This window comes from Oryza glaberrima, chromosome 6 (assembly GCF_000147395.1).
Source record: "Oryza glaberrima chromosome 6, OglaRS2, whole genome shotgun sequence".
NCBI lineage: Eukaryota > Viridiplantae > Streptophyta > Magnoliopsida > Poales > Poaceae > Oryza > Oryza glaberrima.
In genome coordinates, this window is record NC_068331.1 from 13191608 (window position 1) to 13216591 (window position 24984).

Genomic DNA, 24984 nt, shown 5'->3' on the forward strand with positions numbered 1-24984 from the left:
TCGTAGGGTCTTGAGGCGCTGCATCAGTAGACATAAAAAATATGTTAGTGTCAATAAATCTGTGCAATAAATAGAAATGCTTAAAACATAAAAGGAAGAGTGAAATGGAGAATAACCTCTCTGCTCGCTATCCTTGGAGCCCGGTGCTTCTCCTTGTACTATTCCTAACTTGTGGACTACGTACACATATAGATGTCATGTCACGTGCAGCCTCAAATCAGACCATGCCTCATGAAAACACATGAACACACACGCATAGCGATCATTGCAACGTTGAACTGATACAACGTCAAATCGAGCAAAATCAAATAACACCCATTAACTCTCTTCTCAACACACATGTAGCTGACGTGGAGGAAGTGGACCCAATGCATGCACATTTTCCACAACCCAGCCGAACAGGCGCGGTGGGTGGTTGGCCTCACCTGGCAGTGACTTCGTGGGGCCACGTGGCGTCCTAGATTTCAAACGTGGTGCGTGGTAGATAGGGTTTACCATTCCCGTGCAAGGGGCGAAGCCAGGATCTGTTGATTTGGGGTGCCAGCTAGAAGACGTGAGAACTCACTAGCAGCTTAGTGGATGCCTGGACGGTGACGTCGATGCTTAATCTGTATCATGTCACAAAAATTAGCTAATAGCTACGAGAGAAATAATAAACCATGAATCACGATTCGCCTTAACACCTTGGCAGCTTGACTCTATGGAATGATTGCTTGACTATGTACAAATGTCTCTTGTTCGCATTAGAATCCGTAATTATGCATAAATTTGATATGTTTGGTCGTCTCTTGTGTAATTATCAAAATATATGTTAATCTGTCGTTCATATTAATTAATGTATAAAATGATTGTTGATATGGTTTTTGATGTATTTCAGTTTATGTTTACATATGTCCGTATGTAGTCTAATATATCGATGATTAAAATACACCAATTCGAAACAAGGTCGCTAAATAGCACCCATTCAAAATTGAGTAATTCAGTATACGGACAATGTAATATCACGCCCACTAATTCATTCTTTTAAATGGAGGCTTGCACAGTTGCACCCATACGACCACATCTGACTTTACTTAATTAACTCTCGTAACTAACCAAGTAAGCTAGAACCAATAGGCGGTTAGCTAGCTAGCTTCAATTCGCAATTACTGAGCAAATTATATGGGAGCAGAGGCTAATCACTTGCTCCCCCTCCCGGGGGTGTTCTCGCATGGCCACATGGGGGTGCGAGGCCTAGTCGGGCACCCGTTGTGGCTTCGCCATTGATTAGCCCTGATCGTTGTGGCCTAGCTTGCTCGAAACGGCAAAAGGCGCAAAGCTAAAAAAAACTTTTCTCGCTCTCTCGGTCTCTCACTTCCCTCTAGAAGGGGGATGCAAAAGCTGATGCCTTACAGCAGCTGGAGTGGGTAGATGCAGCAAATCAGACACACCAACAGAGCAATTCAAAAGCTGTATGTATGTACAGTATTTGGATACAATGCTGCAGCACTGCATGTCTCCTGGAAACACTATATAGCAACTTTTCTTTCACTTGTTGAGGCAAATCCACATGCAGCAAGAGGGGATGGGAAAACAACATCATCATGCATGATGAATCTCATATGCATGCACCACTGTGTGCGCGCACGCGACGACTGCTGGATGGCAAGTACAAAACAGATGCACATGGCCATAACTCACCCACTAAGATGGATCTAAGTAGGGCTCAAAACTTGGGGAGTTCGTGTGCTGCACAACCTCATTGGAAACTTCGAAACACATCCGTGGGGGAACCTCCATGTCCAAACCTCGGACTCTATAAACGGTTATCATGTGTGAACATGGCATATGGCAGAGTTCAGGGAAATGACGAGTACATGTGTTATTTCTTGCAACCACACAGAGTGACGTCCACCTTGCTCGGTAACCTCATACTTCGTGGAAGGAAAATCGAAACATGTTAGTTAACCCAAAGTTCGTTTTTTCTGCTCCTCCAGGATTTGCCTAATTTTTTTTAGGCCACTTGTGCCCACTCTGGATTTCCGCGGTAGCTGCTTTATGTCTATCGATGAACCAAGTATTGCATTTCGAGAATGCGTACTCCACAATAGCCGTCATGGGCAGTTTTCGAATGCCTCTCAAGACATTGTTGAAACTCTCGGTCATATTGCTAGTCATGAAGCTGTATCGACGTCCATCGGTATCAAATGATCTTGCCCATTTAACCTTAAGTGGCATATTGTCCTCTAGTCACCTCTTCGGTCCCTCTTCAACGAAACACATGAGGCACTTAATCTCACTTAGGAACGGAACTTTTTTGTTTATTTGACATATGCGCTCGAGATATTTCATCTGATCCTGAGCAGCTTCAACGGTATAAAAGTTAGCACAGAAATGCCTCATGCACCATCTATTTGAGTTAGAAGCATACTCATCCACTTCATCCTCTTAATCAACATCCAACAAATATGAGTTCAATCCATTAAATATCATAGCCCCCTCACACTCCTGGTGGGTGTAAATTTTTCTTTGAAGCAATTCTCTGATGAATGTAGCCATCTATCTACCTATCATTAGGTTCAACTCTCATCTCATTCTCCACTTAATTCACATCCAGATTACCATCTGACAATTCCTCCCCTACCTCCACATCCTCCTCATCCAGTACTTCCTCCCCTACCTCCACATCCTCCTTAACTTGTACTTCGTCCCCTACCTCCACATCTTTCTCAATTAATTCTTTCTTTCGATTCGCTACAAACACATCGTTCTTCGATTCCTTGCGCTCTTTCTTCCAAGCAAATACCTCAAGCGATTTGAACTGTGATCCCAATGCTATATCTATATATGTTTCCCATTCCACCTCTCCATTCAAGTCTAACATAAACTTATGCGACATGGGACCGACACCCACATCGTATCTCCCTTGCATATCAGTCGACTCACCACTCCAATCTAATTCATCCTTCGTGCGGGAAATTAACTCCTCAAATGTGGGTTTAGCATGAAACACTAGTCATCCCCTCAAATTGGCTTCCACCGGTACTTTTATTTACCACACAACCAACAAAATGGAGTCCTAACAATCTATCTATCTACATCATTTAACCGATAAATAAAAGTGCATGATTCTAAAATAATACGCTAGTTTAAAAATAGAAAATTGACATGGGTACCCCAAAACTACCTACGAGATTCTTGTAATTTTAAAGCCTAACCACTGGTCACAATATTCTTAGGATCTATACCTATCAATATCAACATGAATCAACATAAATCCCCAAATATTCATAACACAAGAGCACTATGCATCCCTCCCAAATTCACCCATGGCAAAAGAGTACAAAACTTGCAAAATCAATATGAATTCTCCGTACCAACATCAATATACAACTACAACATTACATCCTTACCCACATTCCCCAATTCACACCTCATCCCAAGCCACATTCAACAACCCACGGTTTCAACCAAAATACCCAACAAAAATGAGGCAAACCTTGGGGAAATTAGGGTTTTTGGAGGGGTTTATCTTACAAATCAATCTCCAAAGCAATGCCCATAAAATAACCTTCGATTTGAGGGAGATTTAAGGATATTTTGGAGGGAATGAGAGAGGGCGCCGTGGGAGAGGAGGACGAGCAAACCCTAGCCAACAGGGAAGAAGAGAGGAATGCCTGGCTGGCACGGCTCCCCTATCTCAGCGCCAACGTGGCTAGCGCTAAGGTTAGAGGGGTTAGCACAAAAGCGGTTGGCGCTGACTCCCCTGCCACACCGGCGGGGGGATCGGCCGCCACTTTGGTAGGGGGTTAGTACCAATGCTCATGGCGCTGAGACGACTAACCTCAACGCCAAGGCGGTTGGTGCTAAGCCAATGGCCTATTTTTGGTTGAAGTTTTTTGCACGGTTAGTTTCGAAATAACTTTTTGAAAATGACCAATTTATATAAAAAAAAGGGGATGTGCAGCGGTACCAGATAACTAAACCGCAACAGAAAACAGAGAACATAGAGTACATGCAAGATGCCGACACAAGACTGAGCTGTTTATTCCAGCCTTCCAGGCATTCATTATTTCAACACTCATACAAGTTACTACAACATTAACAGAGGGTGTTTCTTGGCTGTTGGCTCCTATCCGTCCCTCTCTCCCTTGAGAAATAATTCCACACTTGGGGAATAAACAGAGGATATATGGACACCCACCCAACACACAAGGGGGGGTTATTACTGATACTGGCTGGCGAGCTGGCCTGCCTTGACGATGTAGTTCTGCGCCGGGAAGTCCTCCCCTTTGAAATACCTGTCCAGCATGTCCTTTACCCCCGCCGCGTATCTTAGCTACACGAAAGATTTTCATTATTTGTCATCAAAATTCGTTACAGACACCAGCCGGTAAAACCTTATGGCTGACTTGCATATATGATTTGAAGCACTTGCATCTAGCTTTGAGTAAAAACAAAAACAAACATCTGATGTGATTTTGATCCTAATAGACGATAAACTGACCCTAATAGACAGCTTATTTATCTATGTGTTATGGAAAATATGTGTCGTTGGTTTCCGTCTTTTAGAGCATGGGTTAGGGGACTCATTCGCGAGGTTGTGAGTTTGGTGTTGTGTGTGTGCACGTACTTTTGTAGTTTAATTAAAAAAATGTGCCAATTAACATCTGTATAGCTAATTAGCATCTGTGTAGGGGTGTGAATAGCTAAGTGATCGTCTCAATAGCTGACATGATGCTCTACAGTTTTGTCAAAATCATCGGTGGGGTACCACTAACACAGAAGAATAAGATGCTGAATTTTATTCTCCTTTATGCCCTAAGCTAAAGTACTTCCTCTATTCCAAAAGGAATTAAATCCAAATGATAAATCTAGATACAGATTCATTTTTAGGATTTAAGTTTTTTTTTTAAATAGAGAGAGTAGGAAACATAGAAGCTGACCTGTCCATCAATTGTAGTCCCAGAGCAGTGAGGGGTCATAGCATGATTGGGCATGTATCGCCATGGGTGATCCTTCGGTGCTGGCTGGGGGAACCAGACGTCACCACCATATCCTGACAACACAAGGATGAGGGTTTGTTCTTTCAGAGACAGCTAATTTACATAGGTGCACAACACTCTTTTTCTTTCTGACAAAATTTTCTTCAATAATTTGGGAAAAACAAAATATCATGCTTGACAGATATACTGCCTTACTTGGTTATTCGAGGAAAAAAAACAGATATACTGCCTTACTTGGTTATTCGAGGAAAAAAAACAGATATACTGCCTTACTTGGTTATTAGTTGTCCTGATTTTTAAGTTTTTTTTTCATATCAACCCTCTCAAATGTGAAGCATGACAGGCTCCAAAATCCGATGGCATGCTAATATGCAAGATAGTTAAAAAAAAAATGAAAATATGGTGATACCTGCAACGTGACCACTGGCGCAAGCGTCAGCAACCGCCTGGGTATCCATGATTGCTCCACGAGCATTGTTCACAATGATCACACCTTTCTTCATCTTTGCAATCCTCTCTTTGTTAAACATACCTCTGAACAAAAAAGCATACAAATTCAGATAAGACAATGTGCTAGCACAGAAATTTTGGAACAATAAACAAGAACGCAATGAAGGACGATAAACCTTGTTTTCTCCGTAAGAGGCATGTTGATCACAACGACATCACACTTTGGAAGCATGGCATCGAGATCCTCCTCATACTTGGCCCCAATCTCCTTCTGAAGCTCCGGGTCAATCTTCACCCTGTCATGGTACATCAGGTTGCAGTTGAAGGGCTTGAGACGCTGAAGCAGGAGCCTGCCGATGCGACCAGCACCAACAGTGCCCACAGTTTTGCCCTCAAGATCATAGGCTCTGTGGGCAATGCCCGCGACATTCCATTCGCCATTAACGATCTGATGGGTGATAATAAAAAACCTAACATTTTAGTCTGTGAAATTCAAGGACTGAGTTTAAAATAGGATAAACTGAATTTCTATTTCTATTTAAACTAAAAATATACGAGGGCTAGATAGGGTTGTAAAAGGACTAGTGAAGCTTAACACATTACCTGATGGTGGCCAGGCAAGAAGTTCCTGAGAAGAAGCAGGATGCGCATGAGCTGGTCTTCAGCCACGGAGACGGTGTTGCTGCCGGTGATCTCCGCCACGGTTAGACCTGCTGCCGCGGCTGCTGGGAGATCGATGTGGTCTGACCCGACCCCGGCCGTGAGAAGAAGCTCCAGGTTCTTGCCCTTCTTGATCCTCTCTGCGGTGATGTAGGCTGGGTGGAATGGGGTGGTGATCAGGACGTGGGCGTCCTCGATGTGCTTCTCCAGCTCTGGGAATTAATGTACAACAGAAGCGTCAGTTGTGTGCGCAATTCAGACTTAAGACCTATATATTTAGTCAGAGAAATTTTATGATCCTTCAGATACCTCAAGGTATTTAGTATCTGGAGATGTACTCAGACGTACTAAATTTTACTGTAAAAAATGTGATGCCTATTGATATCTTGTTAAGGATAGAAAAATTACCCATTATGTTGTTATAGGGTTTATTTTTTCAACGAACAGATAAGACATCAGACAAAAAAGGAAAAAAATATAATGCATGTTTGAAGCATTTGCGCAAAAAACTGGTCATACAGGAATTTGAATTAACTGAACATCAGGCCAGCATGAAAAACATAAGATAAAATTAATTCCAGCAGGCTGCTAACCAAAATACACGTCTACATGCTGATAGATGCTACGGAATGCTCAAAAAAAGTTTATCGAAATTGTTCGTAGAAACTACCTCTTGATCACAGCTAATACTCCTTCAGTTCAACAACATAAGCTTTGACTAAGAATTACTCTTAATTTCATGACATAAATTTGATCTTATTTGATTTGTATTCAAAAGTAGTCTTTAAGTATTATGTGAAGGCTTTGTTGTACTGAAACAAAATACATACTTCTTAATTTTTAGACGGAGGGAGAGTACTACTAACCGCAGTTTATCCCCTCCTTGTCATCGGTGACAATGTAGCGATGCCCCTTAGATTCAAGCCAGCCGCGAATGCCGAGAGCGGAGTCGACGCAGCCGACGAAGTTGGGATTCTTGTCGGCATACTCGCCACCCTTGTAGAACACACCCACGACCTTCTTGCTGCCTGCTGATGTCTGCGGTACAAAGAGGGAAACCGAAAGGTGTCATTCGTCATATCGAGCTGCATAGAACAAATTTGTTGATCAAGTGGATTTGTTATATTTAGGGGTGTAAGTGGGTCAGTTGTGAACAACTTATAGGTCAAAATAAGCGGGTTGATGGCTTGTTTTAGCCTATAAATGGATTTCGCGGGTTAGCCACTTACACTCTAGTTATATTGGTTATGATTATTTGTCCATCACCATTCCTGGGAAAAAAAAAAAGGAAACATTTCTCGGGAAATAAAGAAAACCCGACAAGCAGGGGTATAAACGTGACAGGTATTTTCAGCCCGTCTGCTGACCAGATGTTTATGGCAAGGATACGGTAAAGAAAAATGATTACCTGGTATGATCCGTGTCCAAATCCAAATTCGAAATATATGAAATAGGATATGGGAAAATTTGTATTAGCCGAAATGTTTTGTATTATCAAACATACAACAAAAATTATGAGTTTATGATTTCACTTGTGAACATGGATAAAAGATTTGTTAATCACCATTTGATGAGCTTACAAATTAACAATATTGTGTATTTTTTCTGATATGTCATTAAATAGTTTTTAACACTCTACTTGCATTGTTTGGTCATATATGTTATATGTAGTGCAGATACAAATGTGACTGTCTGGGCCTACCGAAAAATATGGAATGAAATAGTGTGTTCCCATCGTGTGCAAGGTAATTACTATTTTATAAGGTTGGTGCTGTGTGAAGAATTAAATGTGTCTACCAAAGAGGAGCAATAGTTAAAAGCCGATTACATTGGGATGAAAACGGTCAGAAACAATATTATTTATACAGAAGCGATTCTCGATCGGTCAAAAAATCTCATATTTATCAATTTAACAATTTAGTGGCGATTGCAATATGAAGTGAAAAGAAATTAAAAATATATATAAATGTTATATATAGCTAAAAACAGAAACAATCAAAAAGTGTACCAGAAACAGATTTTCGTTGCCATTTTCTTTTTGATTACAGAACATTTGGCTATGTTCGATTGTATATTTTTCAACTTCTATATATACTTTCCCTTTTTCACGCGCATCCTTCCTAAATAGTGAGAAACGAGAGGACTGGAGCATAGACTGGTCATTGAATTTTTAGGTGATTCCCCGTGCGTTGCTACGGAAATTTCTAGATAATGGCTTTTTGATTTTTTTGGTGGGGCTCTAAATGTGAAGTTTGTTAGTATAAATCATGTTGTACAGTTGTTTATGTGGAGTAGAATATTAATTACTTCTATTGGAATATGACAACACGTGAAAGGTTACTGCTTATTTCTCAACGCGCTTAGTACACGTGAATAGCAAAGCAAATGAGTAATCAAACATGAAATGAACTTCTAAACATCCAAATGAAATTCAACGCATGATAAATTGACAATGACAAGAGTCAATGTGGTGGCTTCTTTACCAGAGTAACTAGGTGAAACCCCGCGCATTGCTGTGGGAATTTAGTATGATAACAATAGAAAAAATAACGTGTAAGATAACTAGATAATATCAGATTAAGTAAATTAATGTGGTTTATGATAATATAAATTTAAATAGTATGTAGAATGATGATTCAAACGTAAAAAGTAAGGTGGTATGACTTTATGAAAGAAGAAAAGTAGGGATATAGTTTAGACCGTAGATTAATCATCTAAAAGCTAAAAACAATTGATGTGATATGACTTAATTAGAGGAAAGAAGGAGAAAGATAATTTGGACCATAGAATATCATAAAACATAATAAAGATATGCATTGAAACATTATATGAATTATATTGGATGATAATTTAACATGTTTGTATTTGAAAAGCTCTTAAATTATAAAAACTATAAAGATATAACATGTTTGCATGATGTTTAAATGTAATGATGGTTAGTCGATGATGATGTGGCATCTTTGCATGTTAAGCTTAAGGAGTTAGTGGGGCATAACTTTATAGTAAGATAGGATTATATTCAGTGGGTTGCAACTATATATATAGAGAGAGGTTTGAACCTAGAGGTTCGGATCTCATCTCATCCGTTATGGAAAACGAGATAGTTCATTAGCACATAATTATTAACTTATTAGTACATGATTAATTAAGTATTAGTAAAAAACATAAAAGTTAATATAACTTTTTTATAGAAAATATTTTTAAAAACATATTGTTCAACCGTTTAGAAAGCCCGCACTTGAGAAACGATGGGCCAGGGTTTACGATTCCAACAGGCCCTTCCGTTTCGGGCACTAGCGGAATTCGGAATTTCGTGAAATCCGGTGAAAAACCGGTAAATTCCGAACAAATTTCATAAACCAAAATTTGAATATAAATTCCCTGAGTTTGCCGACAAGTTCTTGAAAACCGATCGGTTTTGGCGAAATTTCGATCACTAATCCGGTCCATCTAAGTGTTTTCCTTTTTTTAATTCTTTATTCTTTTCTTTCCTGATGTAAGTTTCAGTAAATACACACAATACATCATTTTTTTGGAAAAATTATATCCCAATAGGTTCTATGAATATCATAGTATTTATAAGATTTTATTTGATTTTTTTCTTTTTTTATCAATTCAAATTTGAATTTGAATGAAACTCTTCGAAATCTCAGATGGTTTCTACTTTCGAGCCTCGTCGAAATGTCGAATTTTCGCGAAATCCGACCTAATGTCATCGGAATCGTAAACCCTGCGATGGGCTATAAGCTGAGATAGGAAGCGCGGAACATAGCTAGGAAAGAGAAGGATACGTACCTGCGCAGCCGTAGATGCAAGCGCGCGGCCGAGCAGCTGCCCCGCCGCCGACGGTGCCCTCCACATCGCCATGGAGGAAAGGATATGAAATTGAGCTCAGCAACGGCGAGCAAGCGAGAGAGTGGCACAAGAGGCAGTGAGTGTGATGGAATATCGATCAGTATTCAGTGCAGGCAAGCAGCCGACTCGATCGATGCGATGGAAGTGGAAGCCTGGATTGGAAGGGATGGATATTTGTAGCTCCGCCTCCGCCACCTCGCGCCGCCCGCGTGGTGGCCCCTCGGCTGCTGCGACCGTGCAGTCAGCGTAGTGCATACCCCCTGGGCCTTGCCTTTGTCAGGTAAAACCTGAGCATAGGTGGATTCATGGAAAGGCAAATACTCGCGTGAAAGGTGCGATCTAATCTATATTTTCTCAACTTCTTTCTCGTTGTCTACATACACGTTTTTTCCAGATTATTAAACAGTATAATTCCTCTATTCCAAATTAGACGTCGTTTTGACTTTTTTTAACGCTTAATCATCCGTTTTATTTAAAATATTTGTGCAAATATAAAAAGAGACAAGTTATACTTCAAATACTTTTAATAATAAAATAAGTCACAAACAAAATAAATAATAATTCCTTAATATTTTGAATAAGATAAATAGTCAAATATTAAATAAAACTCAAAACGACAAGTATTTTGGGATAGAGTTAATATTTTTTTAAAAAAACTATTAAAAGGTATCTTTGAAATTTTATATTAATCTATTTTTCTAAAGCTTTTTAAGCTAATGATTAATAATAAGCCACTCTATTTTACTTGCTTCTTTAGAGAAAAAGTTCATAACACCTACTGCCACAGACCGACATCCGGGACATGTACTCAACAGGCCAGGGCCCAGGGCCAGTGAACCACCGAGTCCAAGGTAAAAGCCATGAGGCGCTAGCCGCCTGTAATAATTGTTCTGTTCCATACGTCTCTCGCGGTCGTTCCAATCGAATGGCTCTTGTTTCACAGGAGGAAAGCTAAGAATTGATTTTTGATTCCTAGCTAGGAGGAAAGCTACGAGACACATGCAGGCAAAACCTAAAAACGCAGATGCCACGAGGTGTTAGCCGCCCTCTAGCTAGTATGGTTGTTTCAATCTGTTTGCTGTAACTAAGGCCCCGTTTAGTTCTCCAAAAATTTTTCCCAAAAACATCACATCGAATCTTTAGACACATACATGAAGCATTAGATGTAGATAAATGAAAAAACTAATTACACAGTTAGGGAGAAAATCGCGAGACGAATCTTTTGAGTCTAATTAGTCCATGATTAGCTATAAGTGCTACAGTAACTCACATGTGCTAATGACGGGTTAATTAGGCTCAAAAGATTCGTCTCGCGGTTTCCAGGCGAGTTATGAAACTAGTTTTTTCATTCGTGTCCGATAACCCCTTCCGACATCCGATCAAACGTCCGATGTGACACCCAAAAATGTTCATTTCCTCAACTAAACACACCCTAACTAAAAAGACGTGGACTATTATCGATAAATCTCTGCCCTTATTAAATTAACATAATATTTATAAGCATCAATATTTAAACCTGGTGGATAGAGTATATACTCACAACTTCGCTACCACACCATTAATGTAAATTTTCAGTAATACAGTATTAGCCAAGTATTGAATGTGGGAATTTTGAGCTTTATAGGTCAGGTGGTGGCATCCAGTCTGGATTTTTCACAATTTAATTCTTTTAAAAAACTTATTTCGCAAATAGATCTCTGAAAAAATTTATCCCAAAAATATAGTCCTTTTTGGGCGCTAGAGAAGCTGGCGCCGTCCTCCTACCACCGTGGCGGGGCGACACTGAGGTGGCAGGGGGAGCGCACCAATGTGGCCGACGCCCCCCCCCCCCTTCCCACCTCCTCCAAGTGTAGAGAGATGTGCAACTTTATATATATATATATATATATATATATATATATATATATATATATATATATATATATACACACACACACACACTTAGGAGTACACAAGAACCAACCGTAGAAAAATTAAACTCAAATGGACGAAATATGTGACTTGTAGAATTTTCCAAAGCTATACCGAAAAGCCCCTGTTGGTATTTCTTAACGACATTACTAGAAATATAATTCCCAGCAATGGCGCAGGAATACTCCTGGTATATTATGGTTACGGAGTTTATCCACAAGTGCACGGATATACCATTGTAGCATTTAACCCGAGAGTATTCCAAGAGTATCATATTTGTTTAATCCCGTGGGAAGATTATAATAGAGAGAACCGTACTAATAATTTATATATTACTTGTAATAACCATAGTCTAAGTAGGGGTTAGTATAATCCAAAGGGTAGGGTGACACACAAGCATAGAACTACTCATTCTCATATTAAATTATCTAAGCTAAGTGGAAAGAAAGTAGAAAAGAATATATTTCTATACTTCTAGTATACATACTATATATACATTCTAGTCATACGATTAACAAACTAATACCCTCTATCCGATGCCCTCCTGGTACTTCAAGAAGCCATCCCTAGCTGCCGAGTTCCTTAGGACAGCTCGTCATGACCATACAACCGGGGCTAAATACGGAGGAGTACCCTCCCCAGGAAATTAACTTAGGACTATATACACGCGCAGAGAAATAGACGTACTGAGCTATCACCATCAGCGGCCTACCTCTCATCCACAGCATATAAACCCAAATAATGTTACCCAACAATCTAGACACCACGCCTAAACTACCAGATACTACTTTAATAACATCGTCATGACATAGAGTAATTGCATAAGCAAATATTATACCCGTACCTATGCATCTCCCAGATAAGTTAGCAGTATAATCAGTATAACATGAACATAAAATAAAGTTGGCATTCATATACTCGGAAAGTATTTCAATACCAGAATTGTATAAAGAAAAATATTCTAAATAAAGTACAAATCTTACAAAAGAGAAAAGGAGAGCTACTAGAGCCATACCCGAACTCTTCTGAAGACTTCCGGACTCCGATTTCTATTCTATTCCTACTCCACTAGCTTGAGACTACTAAACTAAACTTGAGAGAATATGAGATAGCTGTTGCTTGAAGTGTGTGAAGAAATGAAGAGAGGAGCTCCTTAAATAGGCAGGTAATGACGGCTATGGCGGTTAGAAGGTCGGTAATACCTTCCAACCGCCTATCACGCCCAGAAATTTAGCCCAAATTTCCAGACTATTTTTGTGTATAAAATCCCTATCCAGGACCAACCAGGGTACACAAAACGACAAGTAATAAATAGTTCTAAACGTAAATAAAGCGTAAAAATACTTACAGAAGAGGCACTTAGTCCTCACACCGAAAGAGAACGACAGCAGCGGAAAAAGGCGATCCTAGCAGGGCTTCAGCTCCACTCCACAGGCAAAACTCAACTGGGGTCTGAGCCTTGGTCTTCTAACTTCGTCTTCAGCTCAGAAGCACTACACTTCTGAAAAGGGGCGAAATAATAGCAAGGCTGAGTACAACCACCGTACTCAGCAAGCCACACCAACGATGCAGGCGTGCAAGGGGATACAAGAATGGCTTGTGGCTATTTGCATAAAGGCAATTGTAAAACATTTTATTAAGCAAAACGGTAAAACTGTTGAGTAATTAAAGTAATATTAAATCTCCACTGATCAACGCTACACCACGTTGAACAGGCCCAACCAATCCACCTGAACTACAGTGCATTGGGTCGATTTTTAAGTGTGAGACTAATCACGGTGATTCTGGTCGATCGCCCATAACCGCGGGCACGGCTATTCGAATAGTTTTACTCTGGCCAGAGGTGCACAACTGTACCCACAAGACACAATCCACCAGCATGTCACCGTGCCCGGCCGGACACGTCACCATGTCGAGTGACTGTGACAAGACCCTTCATATAACCCGCTCTGACCAACCACACCACACCTCAAGTTTCACCCCCGCCCCTAGCAGGCAGTGGACAGTCCCCTCTCGTGCCTAGGTGAATCCGGAAGCAACAGAGGCCGTCGCAGGGACCACCCCGCTCCATCACGCCCACCCTTGTCTGGATGCGTCAGCCAGAGAAAAGCTATACTTCAAGTCAGGCAGTTACCCATTCCCGCTTGTGGCAAGCGCTGTATGTCTTCCAGTGCATCTCGCGAATCGGTCCTTAATTGCCATGGGTGCGACCAGCAAAACCATGCACCCACAGCCCACTATTCAGTCGCGTTTTAGTTGGATACTTACGACCAATGAAATATGGTCGGGTGTCTCGAGCACGCAGCTCGTCATGATACTAACAGGTCTAATACTACAATTATCCCATCAACTGAGCTAGTGGTAATTAAGCATGGCTAAGCATATGGTTCTAGCTGTGTCACATAAGTAACATAAGCTAGTCGATTTATCACCCAAGGTTGATAAAGAGCAGATATCAAGTAAACATGGCGCAAGCGAGCAGATAGGTAAACCCTGATCCCATGTAATTAGCAAAACATGCATATTTATTTTCAAATGGTAAAATATTTGTAAATTGGGATCAACATGCTCAAGGGGAATGTGTGACTTGCCTTACTTCTTCACTTGGATCTTCTGAACTCTTTTCCTCGCGACTGCGAACTTCCGAAACGACGTATTCTACACGCTGGCACGCAAAACGAGAAAAAACTCTAAAAACCAAGGAAACAATATATAAAAAGTAAACAAATATGTAGAGCTCAATTTTAGATGAATTTTGCAAGTTGAACGGCTCAATTTGGAGTTCGAATGAATTAGATATGAATTTTAGCAGTTTTGAGCCATTTAAATGAATTTCTAGAATTAAATACGATTTATGACGCAATTATTAATTATTTTTCCAAAGGAAAAAGGGTTGCTGACGTCATAAGGGGGAGGGGCGGCGCCGGCAAGCGGGCCCCACCGAGGCGGTCCACCGCCGGTCCACGGGAACCGACGGCCCCGATTGGCCCGAGCCGATCGGATGGCCACGGGCGGTGCTGTTGGGGCACGGCACGGCTCAAAGCTGGCCGATCGAGTGATGGCGATGGGTGGCGCGCGGTGGCGCGGCCAGCGACGGCGACGCAAGGAGCGGTGGCGCACGGCACGGGGGAGGCCGGCGAAGGGGGAAGGAGGAAAAAGGGAGGGGGAGTGCTCACCGAGCGGCACGGCGGAAGCATGCGGCCGGCGGCGAGGAACGACGACGGCGGGGCTCCCCGGGAGGACAGCGCGACGGAGCTCTGGCGACGGGTGTCACTCGGGAAAGGGGTGGACAGGCTCGGCCTCGATCTGAGGAAGATGAAGGAGGGGTTAGGAAAGTGAGGACGGGTGCGAGGTGACCGGAAACGACGGCCAACCGCGACAATATGAGGAAGACCTCACCGGCGACCAAGGGAGGTGGAGCTCCGGCGGATTTCCGGTGAAGAGAAGCAGCGGCCGAGGACCTTCTCGTCCTTGCGGAGCCGAGGGAGACGACGACGTAGCGCGGGACGGACGAGAGCGGCGACGATTGGCGGCCGAAGGCGGCAATGGCGACGGTGGCTCGGGTTCAGCGTGGAGAGGGCAGCTCGGGGGTGGAATGGGGGAACGGCGTGGTGGCCAGGCTTGCTCGCGGGGCGGCGAAGCCGACTGCGGTGGTGGCAGGGCGCGGGAGCGGCTCAGGCGGCGACAGCGTGCGGCTGGAGGTGGTGAAAGAGGCGGCGGCCTCGGGTGTGCGGTGGGAGTAGTGCTCCGGTGATGAAATGGGGAAACGGAGCGAGGGCCGAGGTGCGGCACCGTGCGGCGGAGCCTACGGCAGTGGCTACGCGGCGCAGCGACCACTAGGGCGGCAGTGGCGGGCGGCCGAAGGTTGCCGGCGAGCGGCGGCGATGGGGTGCGGCGGTGTCGCGGTGGTTTCCGGGCACGGGAGGGCTCGGGAGAGAGGGGAAAAGAGAGAAGGAGGTGCGGGGATCGTTTTATAGAGCTCGGGAGGGGAAGATCGTGGCCGTGGTGGGCGGTAGAGGCCGGCGACGTGGAGCGGCATCATGGCGGGTGTGGCGGCTCGGCGTGGCGCCGGTTCCCGCGGGGAGAGAGGGGAGTGGGGCGGGATGTGGGCGCGAGGTGGACGGGACTCGAGTCCACGCCGGTTAGGACGAGGGGAGGCGCGGGATCGGCGGAGGGAGTGGGCAGCGTGGTCGGCGGTTGGAGCCGGCCTGAGGTTGGGGATGACAGATGGGCCCTTGGGTCCCACCTGTCGGGGAGAGAGGGAGGGGGAAACGGGCTAGGGAGGTAATGCTGACTTGAGGGAGGGAGAGAGAGAGAGAGAGAGAGAGAGAGAGAGAGAGAGAGAGAGAGAGCCGAGCGGGGCCGAGCGGCCCAAGAGGAGAGGGGAGGAGGGCGGCCTGGCCCAAGGGGAAGGGAGGAAGGAGAGGGTTGGGCCGAAAGGGGCCCAAATAGGAAGGGGAGATTTTATTTTGCTTTTCTTTTTATTTTAATTGGTTAAATGATCTTTGTGACTTTCAAATTATTTCTTGAGCTCCGAAAATTTACGGAAAAATCCGGAGAGTATTTGAAGGCACAAAGAATATTGCAAATTATTCCCGGCCAATGATTTTTAAAAGGAAATTTTTAATTCCCTCAATAATTCACTTGATTAAATTGATTTAACTTTTATTAAATTTCTAGAAAATGCATTATTTAATGATTTTTAATCCCGACCGAAAATCGGGGCGGTACAATAGGGAGGCAATGCACACCGTCCAGAAGAAGCCCTGCATCCAACGGCGCCAAAGAGGATTCGGCCGAACCATGGGCTGGGCCTCCCTGGCCCATTTTCGGCAGGTGGCCTCCTCTTTTGCTCTACTCTGCAGACTTGTGAATTTTGGCCCAATTCGACGTGTTATTTCTAAGTTCTTGGCCCATTCATACATAAGTTTGATTCTCGACATCGTCCGATTGATTGATCATTTGGTTTGATGTCGATTCTCCTCCACTTTATGGTTATTCTCTGTAAAAGGCTAGTAATCCTAATACTGGTGGAATATTATTATTCTAACTTAAATATGCATTGCAAGCATAACTAGTTCTCCTCTATTTTGGTAATATTGACGGTCGAAACTTGATCGCTAACGACAGTCAACACCCCCCTCCCCCCCGGCACGCGCTCTCTCCCTGCTCTTTGTTGTTTTGCATTTTATTTGACCTCCCCGACTGCAGCTCCATCTTGTCTGGTAGCATCAAATTCAAAAGCATGGGGAAAACGCACGATGATCGCAGCGAAGGAAACATATGCGCCCGTGAGCACTAATCCTCCATGGTTCTCTCTCCTCCTTTCCGTCGTTGGGCGGGGCAACTTTATTTCTGCATCCTCTACTTCTCGATGGTATCACTACAAGCAGCTTCAGCCATAGCTGGATGACTTTCTAGGTTTTGTACCCATGCCTTCTGGGCAGGTAAAAAGCACCAGATAGCTTGGAGTTCCAACCTACCATATCCTTTTTATTAGGAGTTTTTAATCTTTCAATGAGAGGGAGATAACTTCTATTTGGGGAAGGAGTGACGTTGGCAGTCCGACTACAACTACCACATGGGGTGTTGCACCTTATCAACCAATACACCAACTCCAGTTTTTTGTTGTTCTTGCTGTGCCAAGAACAACATTGAACCTGCAATTAATCGAAGAACAAGTAAGAACAAGTTGATAAGAAAAACAGTTCACATCACTTGCCAATGATGAAACCGATACACACAAAGTTGGGGTTTTGAATCAAGTATCTGGGTGGTCTAGTCAGCAAACACAATTACAATGAAGTAGCTGAAGCTAAATCTGTATCTAGACAAAACGCAGGTTGCAAAAAGAGGCTACTAGGGGTTTTTATAAGAGGAAAAACGACGAGGCGGGGTGGTGGGAGCAAACCCTAGCCTTTGGGGTGGTGCGAGCAAACCCTATCCTTTGTGGACCCCTGATGGGCTCTACTGAAGACAAGGCCCAAGCCCAAGTTTCTGGTCCAAACATTGTTTCTATTATTCTAGGCAGCTCCACTCAAATTTGATAGTGAGGCCAGTCTCATTTGAAAGTAGTCGACGATATCTTTACAATGAGTACTCATGAGGTCCAAACGAAGCTCGTATGTAAATTTGGTGGCCGTTTTAAAACACTTAGGACGATATATTTTTTTCACACTTAGGAGCACACAAAAACCAACCATAGAAAAAATAAACTCAAATGGACGAAATATGTGACATGTAGAATTTTCCAAAGCTCTACCGAGAAGCTTTTTGCCTTGAAAATATAATCTTGCAAGCAGAATTTAGAGGTTCTAATTTCGCTGAACCCGACAAAGCGGGGGAGAATTGGATGTAACTTTTTCTGTAGATGTCCGTGGATATATTATTTGCTTGATTCCAAGTCTGTATGAAAAAATTACGCCTGTTTTAAGAAATGACACCTAAATATAAAAAAAAAAGAACACAAACCCTAACTTTTTTTTTTGGTTTATAGGATGTAAAAGGTATAAAAAAAAAGGCTAAAGAGTGTTCGAAATCTGATCTACTTTTTTTTTTTGGAGGTGGGGGGGGGGGGGAGAGGGGACTATATGAGGGCTCACACATGCTTACCCCCGCTCAAACATAAACCAATGTGGATGGTAGGAGCGAAACGTGGCTAGCCTTGCCGCGTATGCCTACTCTTTAGTCCATGGGTTTTTTTTGCCTAGCAAGTTAGTGTTGGAAAAAAAAATAAGAGTTTATATATGAAATTTTTATACACGGCAATTTTATGTCATAGAAATGAAACTTTCGATATATAATCTTTGAGCAAATTAATTTGTAGCGAATAAAAAAAGAAGAAAAAAATTCTATAGATAAGTTTATAAAAATAAAACTTGTATGTAGAAACTTTTGATACATATGTAAAAATTTGTACTTTGTGTAAAACTTTTGGTATATAAACTCTATGCAAAAGCAGATTAAAAAAAACATTTGTCGACAAATTTTCACCTAAAAATTTGACAGATGTAATTATAGTACAATCGTAATGTAATTGCACTGTAACTTGTATGTAAATACACTGTAACTTGCATGTAACTACAGTATAACTTGTATGTAAGTTTCACGTAATTTTGAATCATTAGATTTATTACAAGATTTGTTCTGGTGAGGAAGAAAAAAAATCACAGCACACACATGTGTGAAAGGATTTGTTCCCACGACCTCCATTTTACCGAAATAGCATGTTATGGAGAGATTTTTGAAAGTTATATACAAGTTATATTATAGTTACGATGTAATTATAATTGCATCTGTCAAATTTTTAGAAAAAAATTATCGACAAATATATAGCAAAATTGAAAAGAGAAGGAGAAAAGACAAACATGCCAAATGTGTCATGAGGCCCGCTACTTATCGGTCCATCACTTGGTTTCGGCCTTTCATGGCCCACTCCAAAGGACCAAAATCGAAAATATCTCGACCATGCAAAGAGAAGATGGCTGGGCAACATGTTCGTGCGGCTGGCGCTGGGCTCACGCACAAACGTTTGCATTCATGTGCAATCAGCTAGTTTGTTGCCATAATTTTTGTGTATGTTTGTTTCGCTATCAAAACCATGTCATGCCACGTGTTTTAAGTACAACTATGTCATGTCACGTGTTTTTAAGTCTTAGGATCCACGTGTCACAATTTTAAAGCTGGCCATGCCACACTTTAGATAACTACTACTTATCTATTAACCACATTGTTAGGGCAACATGTCACAACTTGGTTAAGGACAAGTTTAGGCAACAACTAACCAAAGATTCCATAGATAACAGACTGCAGCCCTCCAGCCGACTGCCGAGGCAGTAAGGCAAAGGGTGCCCCCGGCCCCTGGCATGGAGGTACTCAGGTACAAGTACAATTGTTATGTGCAACTGGAGTACTGGACCAGAAAATTCACATCAAAAACAGAGAGCAGAAAGCACATAAAAGATCATACATAGACGAACTGAACTGAACTGTTTAATCCGAGGGCTTTTTATTCTTCGGAGCCATGGTTGCCATGGCAGGCATCCATTATTTCCGGTGTCCAATAGTTTCTCAGGGAACACTCATGCAACAACAACAACACAAGGTGTTTTGGTTCCTATCCGAATCTCTGTTTCCCTTCACTGCGGGAAGGTAGAAAGGCCACAGGATGGACACCCAACACACAAGGAAGGGTTATTACTGGTACTGGCTCGCGAGCTGACCTTCCTTGACGATGTAGTTCTGCACCGGGAAGTCTTCCCCTTTGAAGTACCTGTCCAGCATGTCCTTCACTCCTGCCGCGTATCTCAGCTGCAGCAATTGTTCATTTGCCGTGAAATTTCGTTACAGACACAGTCAGCAATACTTATAGGAAACAGATTATAAGACCAATCCAAATGCCCACATATAATCTATGCTAGACATAATACAAGCAGGACCCGTTGCCAATGTAGTGAGAAATTGACCGCCGAATCTCAACCCTATGGCTGAATAAAGCAGTTGTGCATATTTAATCTAGCTTGGAGTAAAAACATCTTATATGATTTTGATCTTAAGAAACAATTATTGATGAATCAATAAAGTGGCCCTTGGTTTGTACTATGTATCATGCAAAACATGCGCTGCCATCTGGGTAACTAAGTTACTCATCTCACTAGCTGACATATTGCTCTACAGTTTTGTTAAAGCATTGTGGGGGTACCCACAGAATCAGATTCTAGAATTTTATGCTCCTATGCCCTAAGTTAAAGTAGAAAACATATATAAAAGCTGACCTGTGCATCAATTGTAGTCCCAGAGATATGAGGGGTCATGGCATGATTAGGCATGTATCGCCATGGGTGATCCTTTGGTGCTGGTTGGGGGAACCAGACATCACCACCATATCCTGAGAAGGAAGAATGAGGTTTTCATGCTAAAGGAAATATTGATCAAGATAGAAATATTAATACGGCATCATTTTTATAATTTTTTTTTCAATAGGACACCAATATTAGTTCTCTGGAAGGAAAGGACATTTAGTAGTTTGTCACAGATTAAAGAATTAAAGAATATCATGGTAAGAGAGCTAATTTACATAGGTGCAGAGAAGTTCTTTTATTTTTTTAAAAAAAGATTCTTCAATAATTGTGAACAACAAGTTATCATATTTGACATACATACTGCTTTACTGGGTTAGTTGTCCTGGTTTTAAGTTTTTTCATATCACCCCTCTTAAATGTGAAGCATGATAGGCTCCAGGAAAATGATATACTTCATGGATCAAAAAGAAAGATTTAGATCAAATCTGATGGCATGCTAGTATGCAGTGTAGGCTATAAGAAATGAAAGGATGATGGTACCTGCAACTTGACCACTAGAGCAAGCGTCTGCAACCGCCTGGGTATCCATGATTGCTCCTCGAGCATTATTCACAATGATTACACCTTTCTTCATCTTTGCAATTCTTTCTTTATTAAACATACCTCTGAAGAAAGAATCATACAAAGTTCAGATAAGTAGATGTACTATGTATATGATTTTGCAACAAACAAGAATACGATCATCAGGAACCTTGTTTTCTCTGTAAGAGGTGTATTGATCACAATGACATCACACTTTGGAAGCATGGCATCGAGATCCTCTTCATATTTGGCCCCAATTTCTTTCTCAAGTTCTGGGTCAATTTTAAGTCTGTCATGGTACAGCAGGTTGCAGTTAAAGGGCTTAAGACGCTGAAGTAAGAGCCTGCCAATACGACCAGCCCCAACAGTCCCCACAGTTTTTCCTTCAAGATCATAAGCCCTATAGGCAATGCCAGCAACATTCCATTCACCTTGAACAACCTGCTGATACCCGGGCAAGAAGTTCCTGAGCAAAATCAAAATGCGCATGAGCTCATCTTCTGCCACCGACACAGTGTTACTTCCGGTAACCTCTGCCACAGTTAAACCTGCTGCAGCAGCTGCTGGCAGATCAATATGATCTGACCCAATCCCAGCTGTGAGAAGGAGCTCGAGGTTATTTGCCTTCTTGATCCTTTCTGCGCTAACATAGGCTGGGTGGAAAGGGGTGGTGATCAAGACATGCATATCCTCAATGTGCTTCTCCAGCTCTGACAACAAGAAAAGCATCAGTTATGTGCACAAGAGGAGTTAAAAGGATAGGTTCAGAGCTATGTTGCTATTTAAATACTGTAGTTGTTATCTGTCTTAGAACTAAAGCACAAAAATAGTTGCTACATGTTTTTCAACAAATCGATAAGAGATATGCAAAAGAAAAAAAAAAGTTCAAACTTGAAACATGTATGCAACATAGGCACAGACAAGAATTTGAGTTAACAGAACAGCATGCCAGCATGAATAGAGTTAATTTCAGCCGTGTGCTAGAGGAAACCACTTGGCTGCCAACCACTCCACGTGAAAGCATGACTACCCTAACCACATACATCAAGAACCTCCTTTCCACCTTTCCATCAACCAGATGAATATCATCCTTAATTCTCCTGATCAAAAGATAAAAATAATCATCGGCGATGTTAAGTAAACGCTCATGTCCACCTATGGCAACTCCATCCACCTCTATTCAGCCTGTACAGGGCCAACACTACAAGCTGGGAGATGCTAGCTACTCAATTCATCATGTGTAAGCGGCTCCATGCAAATCATACACCATGCACAACTAAAAAATGTTGGTAGAAACTTGAGAGAAAGCTCTGAAAATCTGAACATCTCTCGCGGATACTACCACTTACCGCTGTTTAGCCCCTCCTTGTCGTCGGTGACAATGTAGTGATGCCCCTTGGACTCAAGCCATTCGCGGATGCCGAGAGCGCCCTCCACGCAGCCGACGAAGTTGGGATTCTTGTCGGCGTACTCGCCGCCCTTGTAGAACACACCCACGATCTTCTTGCTGCCTGCTGATGTCTGCGATTCAGAGAGGGAAAACCAAAAGATATACCATTCTTCAGAGTTGCAGCAACTGAGATTTGTTCAGACACCGAAATTCACATCACAGAAGAGATCAGGAAAACCGATTGCAATTGTTCATCACCCATTCCCGTACAAAAGGGGAGAAACATCTTTTTGGGAGGAGAAAAAAAAAAGAAATTCCGGGAGGGGACAAAGCATACTGGGAATCACGAAATTAGGGAGGAATCCATGCTTTTGCAAAACCCAATCTACAATAGAATGCTCTTGCTCTCGCAAAAAGTAAAAGCTAAAACCCAAAATTCACCTCCGAACTGCACCCAAAAAAAAAAAAAAAAAAAAAAACTCGCAGCAGAAACAAAAAAGAAAGAGATACTCTAGACAAGAAGAACCCCGGTCGATCCAGTTGGAAGTACGTACGTGCGCGGCCCTGGAGCCGAGCGCGCGGCCGAGAAGATGCCCCGCCGCCGCCCTCCACATCGCCATGATCCCAGGAGGAGGAGGAGAAATCGCGAGACGAACGCACAGGCAACCGCGAGCAGGCGAGAGAGAGAGAGTGATGGAATCGATCAGTGCAGCCGACTCGATGGGATAGATTGATATGGATAGATAAAGGCCCGCCACCTCGCGCCGCCAGGTGGGCCGCGTGGACGCGGGTAGGTGGGCGCGGCGGGCTGACAGCTGGGGACCAGAGGCTGTGTGGGCCCCATTTGTCAGCGTCTGCAGCTGCTCACACTATTAGGATATTTATTTTCATTTTCTGGAGTATATGTATAAGCTACACATACGTGGCCCCTTGGCGTTGTTAGGATAAGACTGAGCCTTGCTGATGATCATCCAAAACAATGTAAGCACTTATTAGCAAATAATCTGGTTTTAATTTGTGACAGGGACTGAACAAGTGAGGACACTAGGGAAGCACGCACGCTTCGTGCAGCTTTGCGCCATGGAGCCGTGGCAGAAACAGAAAGGCTGCGTGAGTCACCCATGTACGTAGGCCCTGTTTATTTCCAAAGTTTTTTTTCCAAACTTCCAACTTTCCATCGCATCAAACATTTCATACACACACAACTTTTCTGTCACATCGTACCAATTTCAACCAATCTTTCAAACTTCAGTGTGAATTAAACACAGCCATAGAACCTCCGAATGCTCAAAATCGGGCGCCTGATGCGGCGAAAAAAATGGGGCGCCCCCATGCGCAGGCCGCCCCCACTATGTATGTCCATCATTCGCGCCCCATTACAATCAGTGGCGGACATAAATTTAAAATACAGATGGGGCGGCAGAGCTAGCCCTAATTAGGTAATGGCACAACGCACACAAATCATAGTCGCCGGCTCACGGCACTGGTACAGCAACGCACGGCATGAACATTGAGAAAGTTAACAACGAAAATTGGTAGTCAAACAAACGTATATTACTTATATGTAGAGAGAGAAAAAAAGGAGAAACGTTGTTAGACAATAATAAGGGGAACCACTTTCAATACATTGGAGGTATAAAACAAAATGAAAAATTATTTAGAGGTTTAAGTGTTTTGCTAAAATAGTTCAAATGAGTAAAATAGTTTCTTTTACCAATTTAACTTTATTGTAGACCGTATTATGTGCTAAAGAAATAGAAAAAAAAGTCAAATTTTATATATGGCCAAAATCAGAAACGGTCGAAATGGTACTACTCATACAGAAATAATACTCATTCGGTCAAGAATTTTCATAAATGTTGTTTATGCCATGGAGCAGTGTATTGTTGCGATGGCATGGAGCCCGGGCAGCTGCCCGTGCTAGCCGGGCCCTGCCTCCGCCATTGTGTTTCACTATGTATGGATGAGTTGCAGTGGATTTTGATACTGTTTCATAATTTCATCTTAGTGGACACGTGGTTTGTTGATGTACACGGGGTTTAAGTGTTACAATGATTTTAAATCGTTTGTTGCATATGTTGAACCAAATTGTTTCATCTAGTGATCTTACTGTGTTTCACTTTTTTTAACAATTGAAACATTCTTTCGCTATTTGCTGAAACATTGTTTTTATATAGGGTGAAACAACGCTCGATTTTTTTTGAAACCGTTGTTTTATATGTTGTAGCAAAATGTTTCATGAGGTGATTTGGTTGTGTTTCAGCTTTTTATAAGATTGAAATATTTTCGATCTACTTGGTGAAACAGCGCCCGATTTTTACAGAAAAAATTGTAGACGCCTCCACAGAAC

At 42.4% G+C, this 24984-nt stretch overlaps 1 protein-coding gene across 4 annotated transcripts; it reads right to left on the bottom strand.

The window, feature by feature from the left end:
- Positions 1-3923: 3923 nt before the first annotated feature.
- On the bottom strand, positions 3924-23367 carry LOC127776661 (formate dehydrogenase 1, mitochondrial). 4 transcript variants are annotated; one of them, XM_052303166.1, is made up of 7 exons: positions 9891-10093; positions 6962-7133; positions 6039-6307; positions 5612-5883; positions 5395-5519; positions 4926-5038; positions 3924-4318 (listed from the first exon to the last, which is right to left on the bottom strand). In XM_052303166.1, exons 1-7 carry the CDS (start codon positions 9960-9962, stop codon positions 4205-4207), a joined length of 1137 nt encoding a protein of 378 aa, XP_052159126.1. In that variant the 5' UTR covers positions 9963-10093; the 3' UTR covers positions 3924-4204. The 4 variants fall into 4 exon arrangements, with proteins under 4 accessions (XP_052159126.1, XP_052159129.1, XP_052159128.1 ...); XM_052303169.1 differs by lacking the exon at positions 9891-10093 and adding an exon at positions 23189-23367 and having other exon boundaries at positions 3930-4318; XM_052303168.1 differs by lacking the exons at positions 6962-7133; positions 9891-10093 and adding exons at positions 22594-22765; positions 23189-23366 and having other exon boundaries at positions 3963-4318.
- Between the last annotated feature and the right edge of the window lie 1617 nt (positions 23368-24984).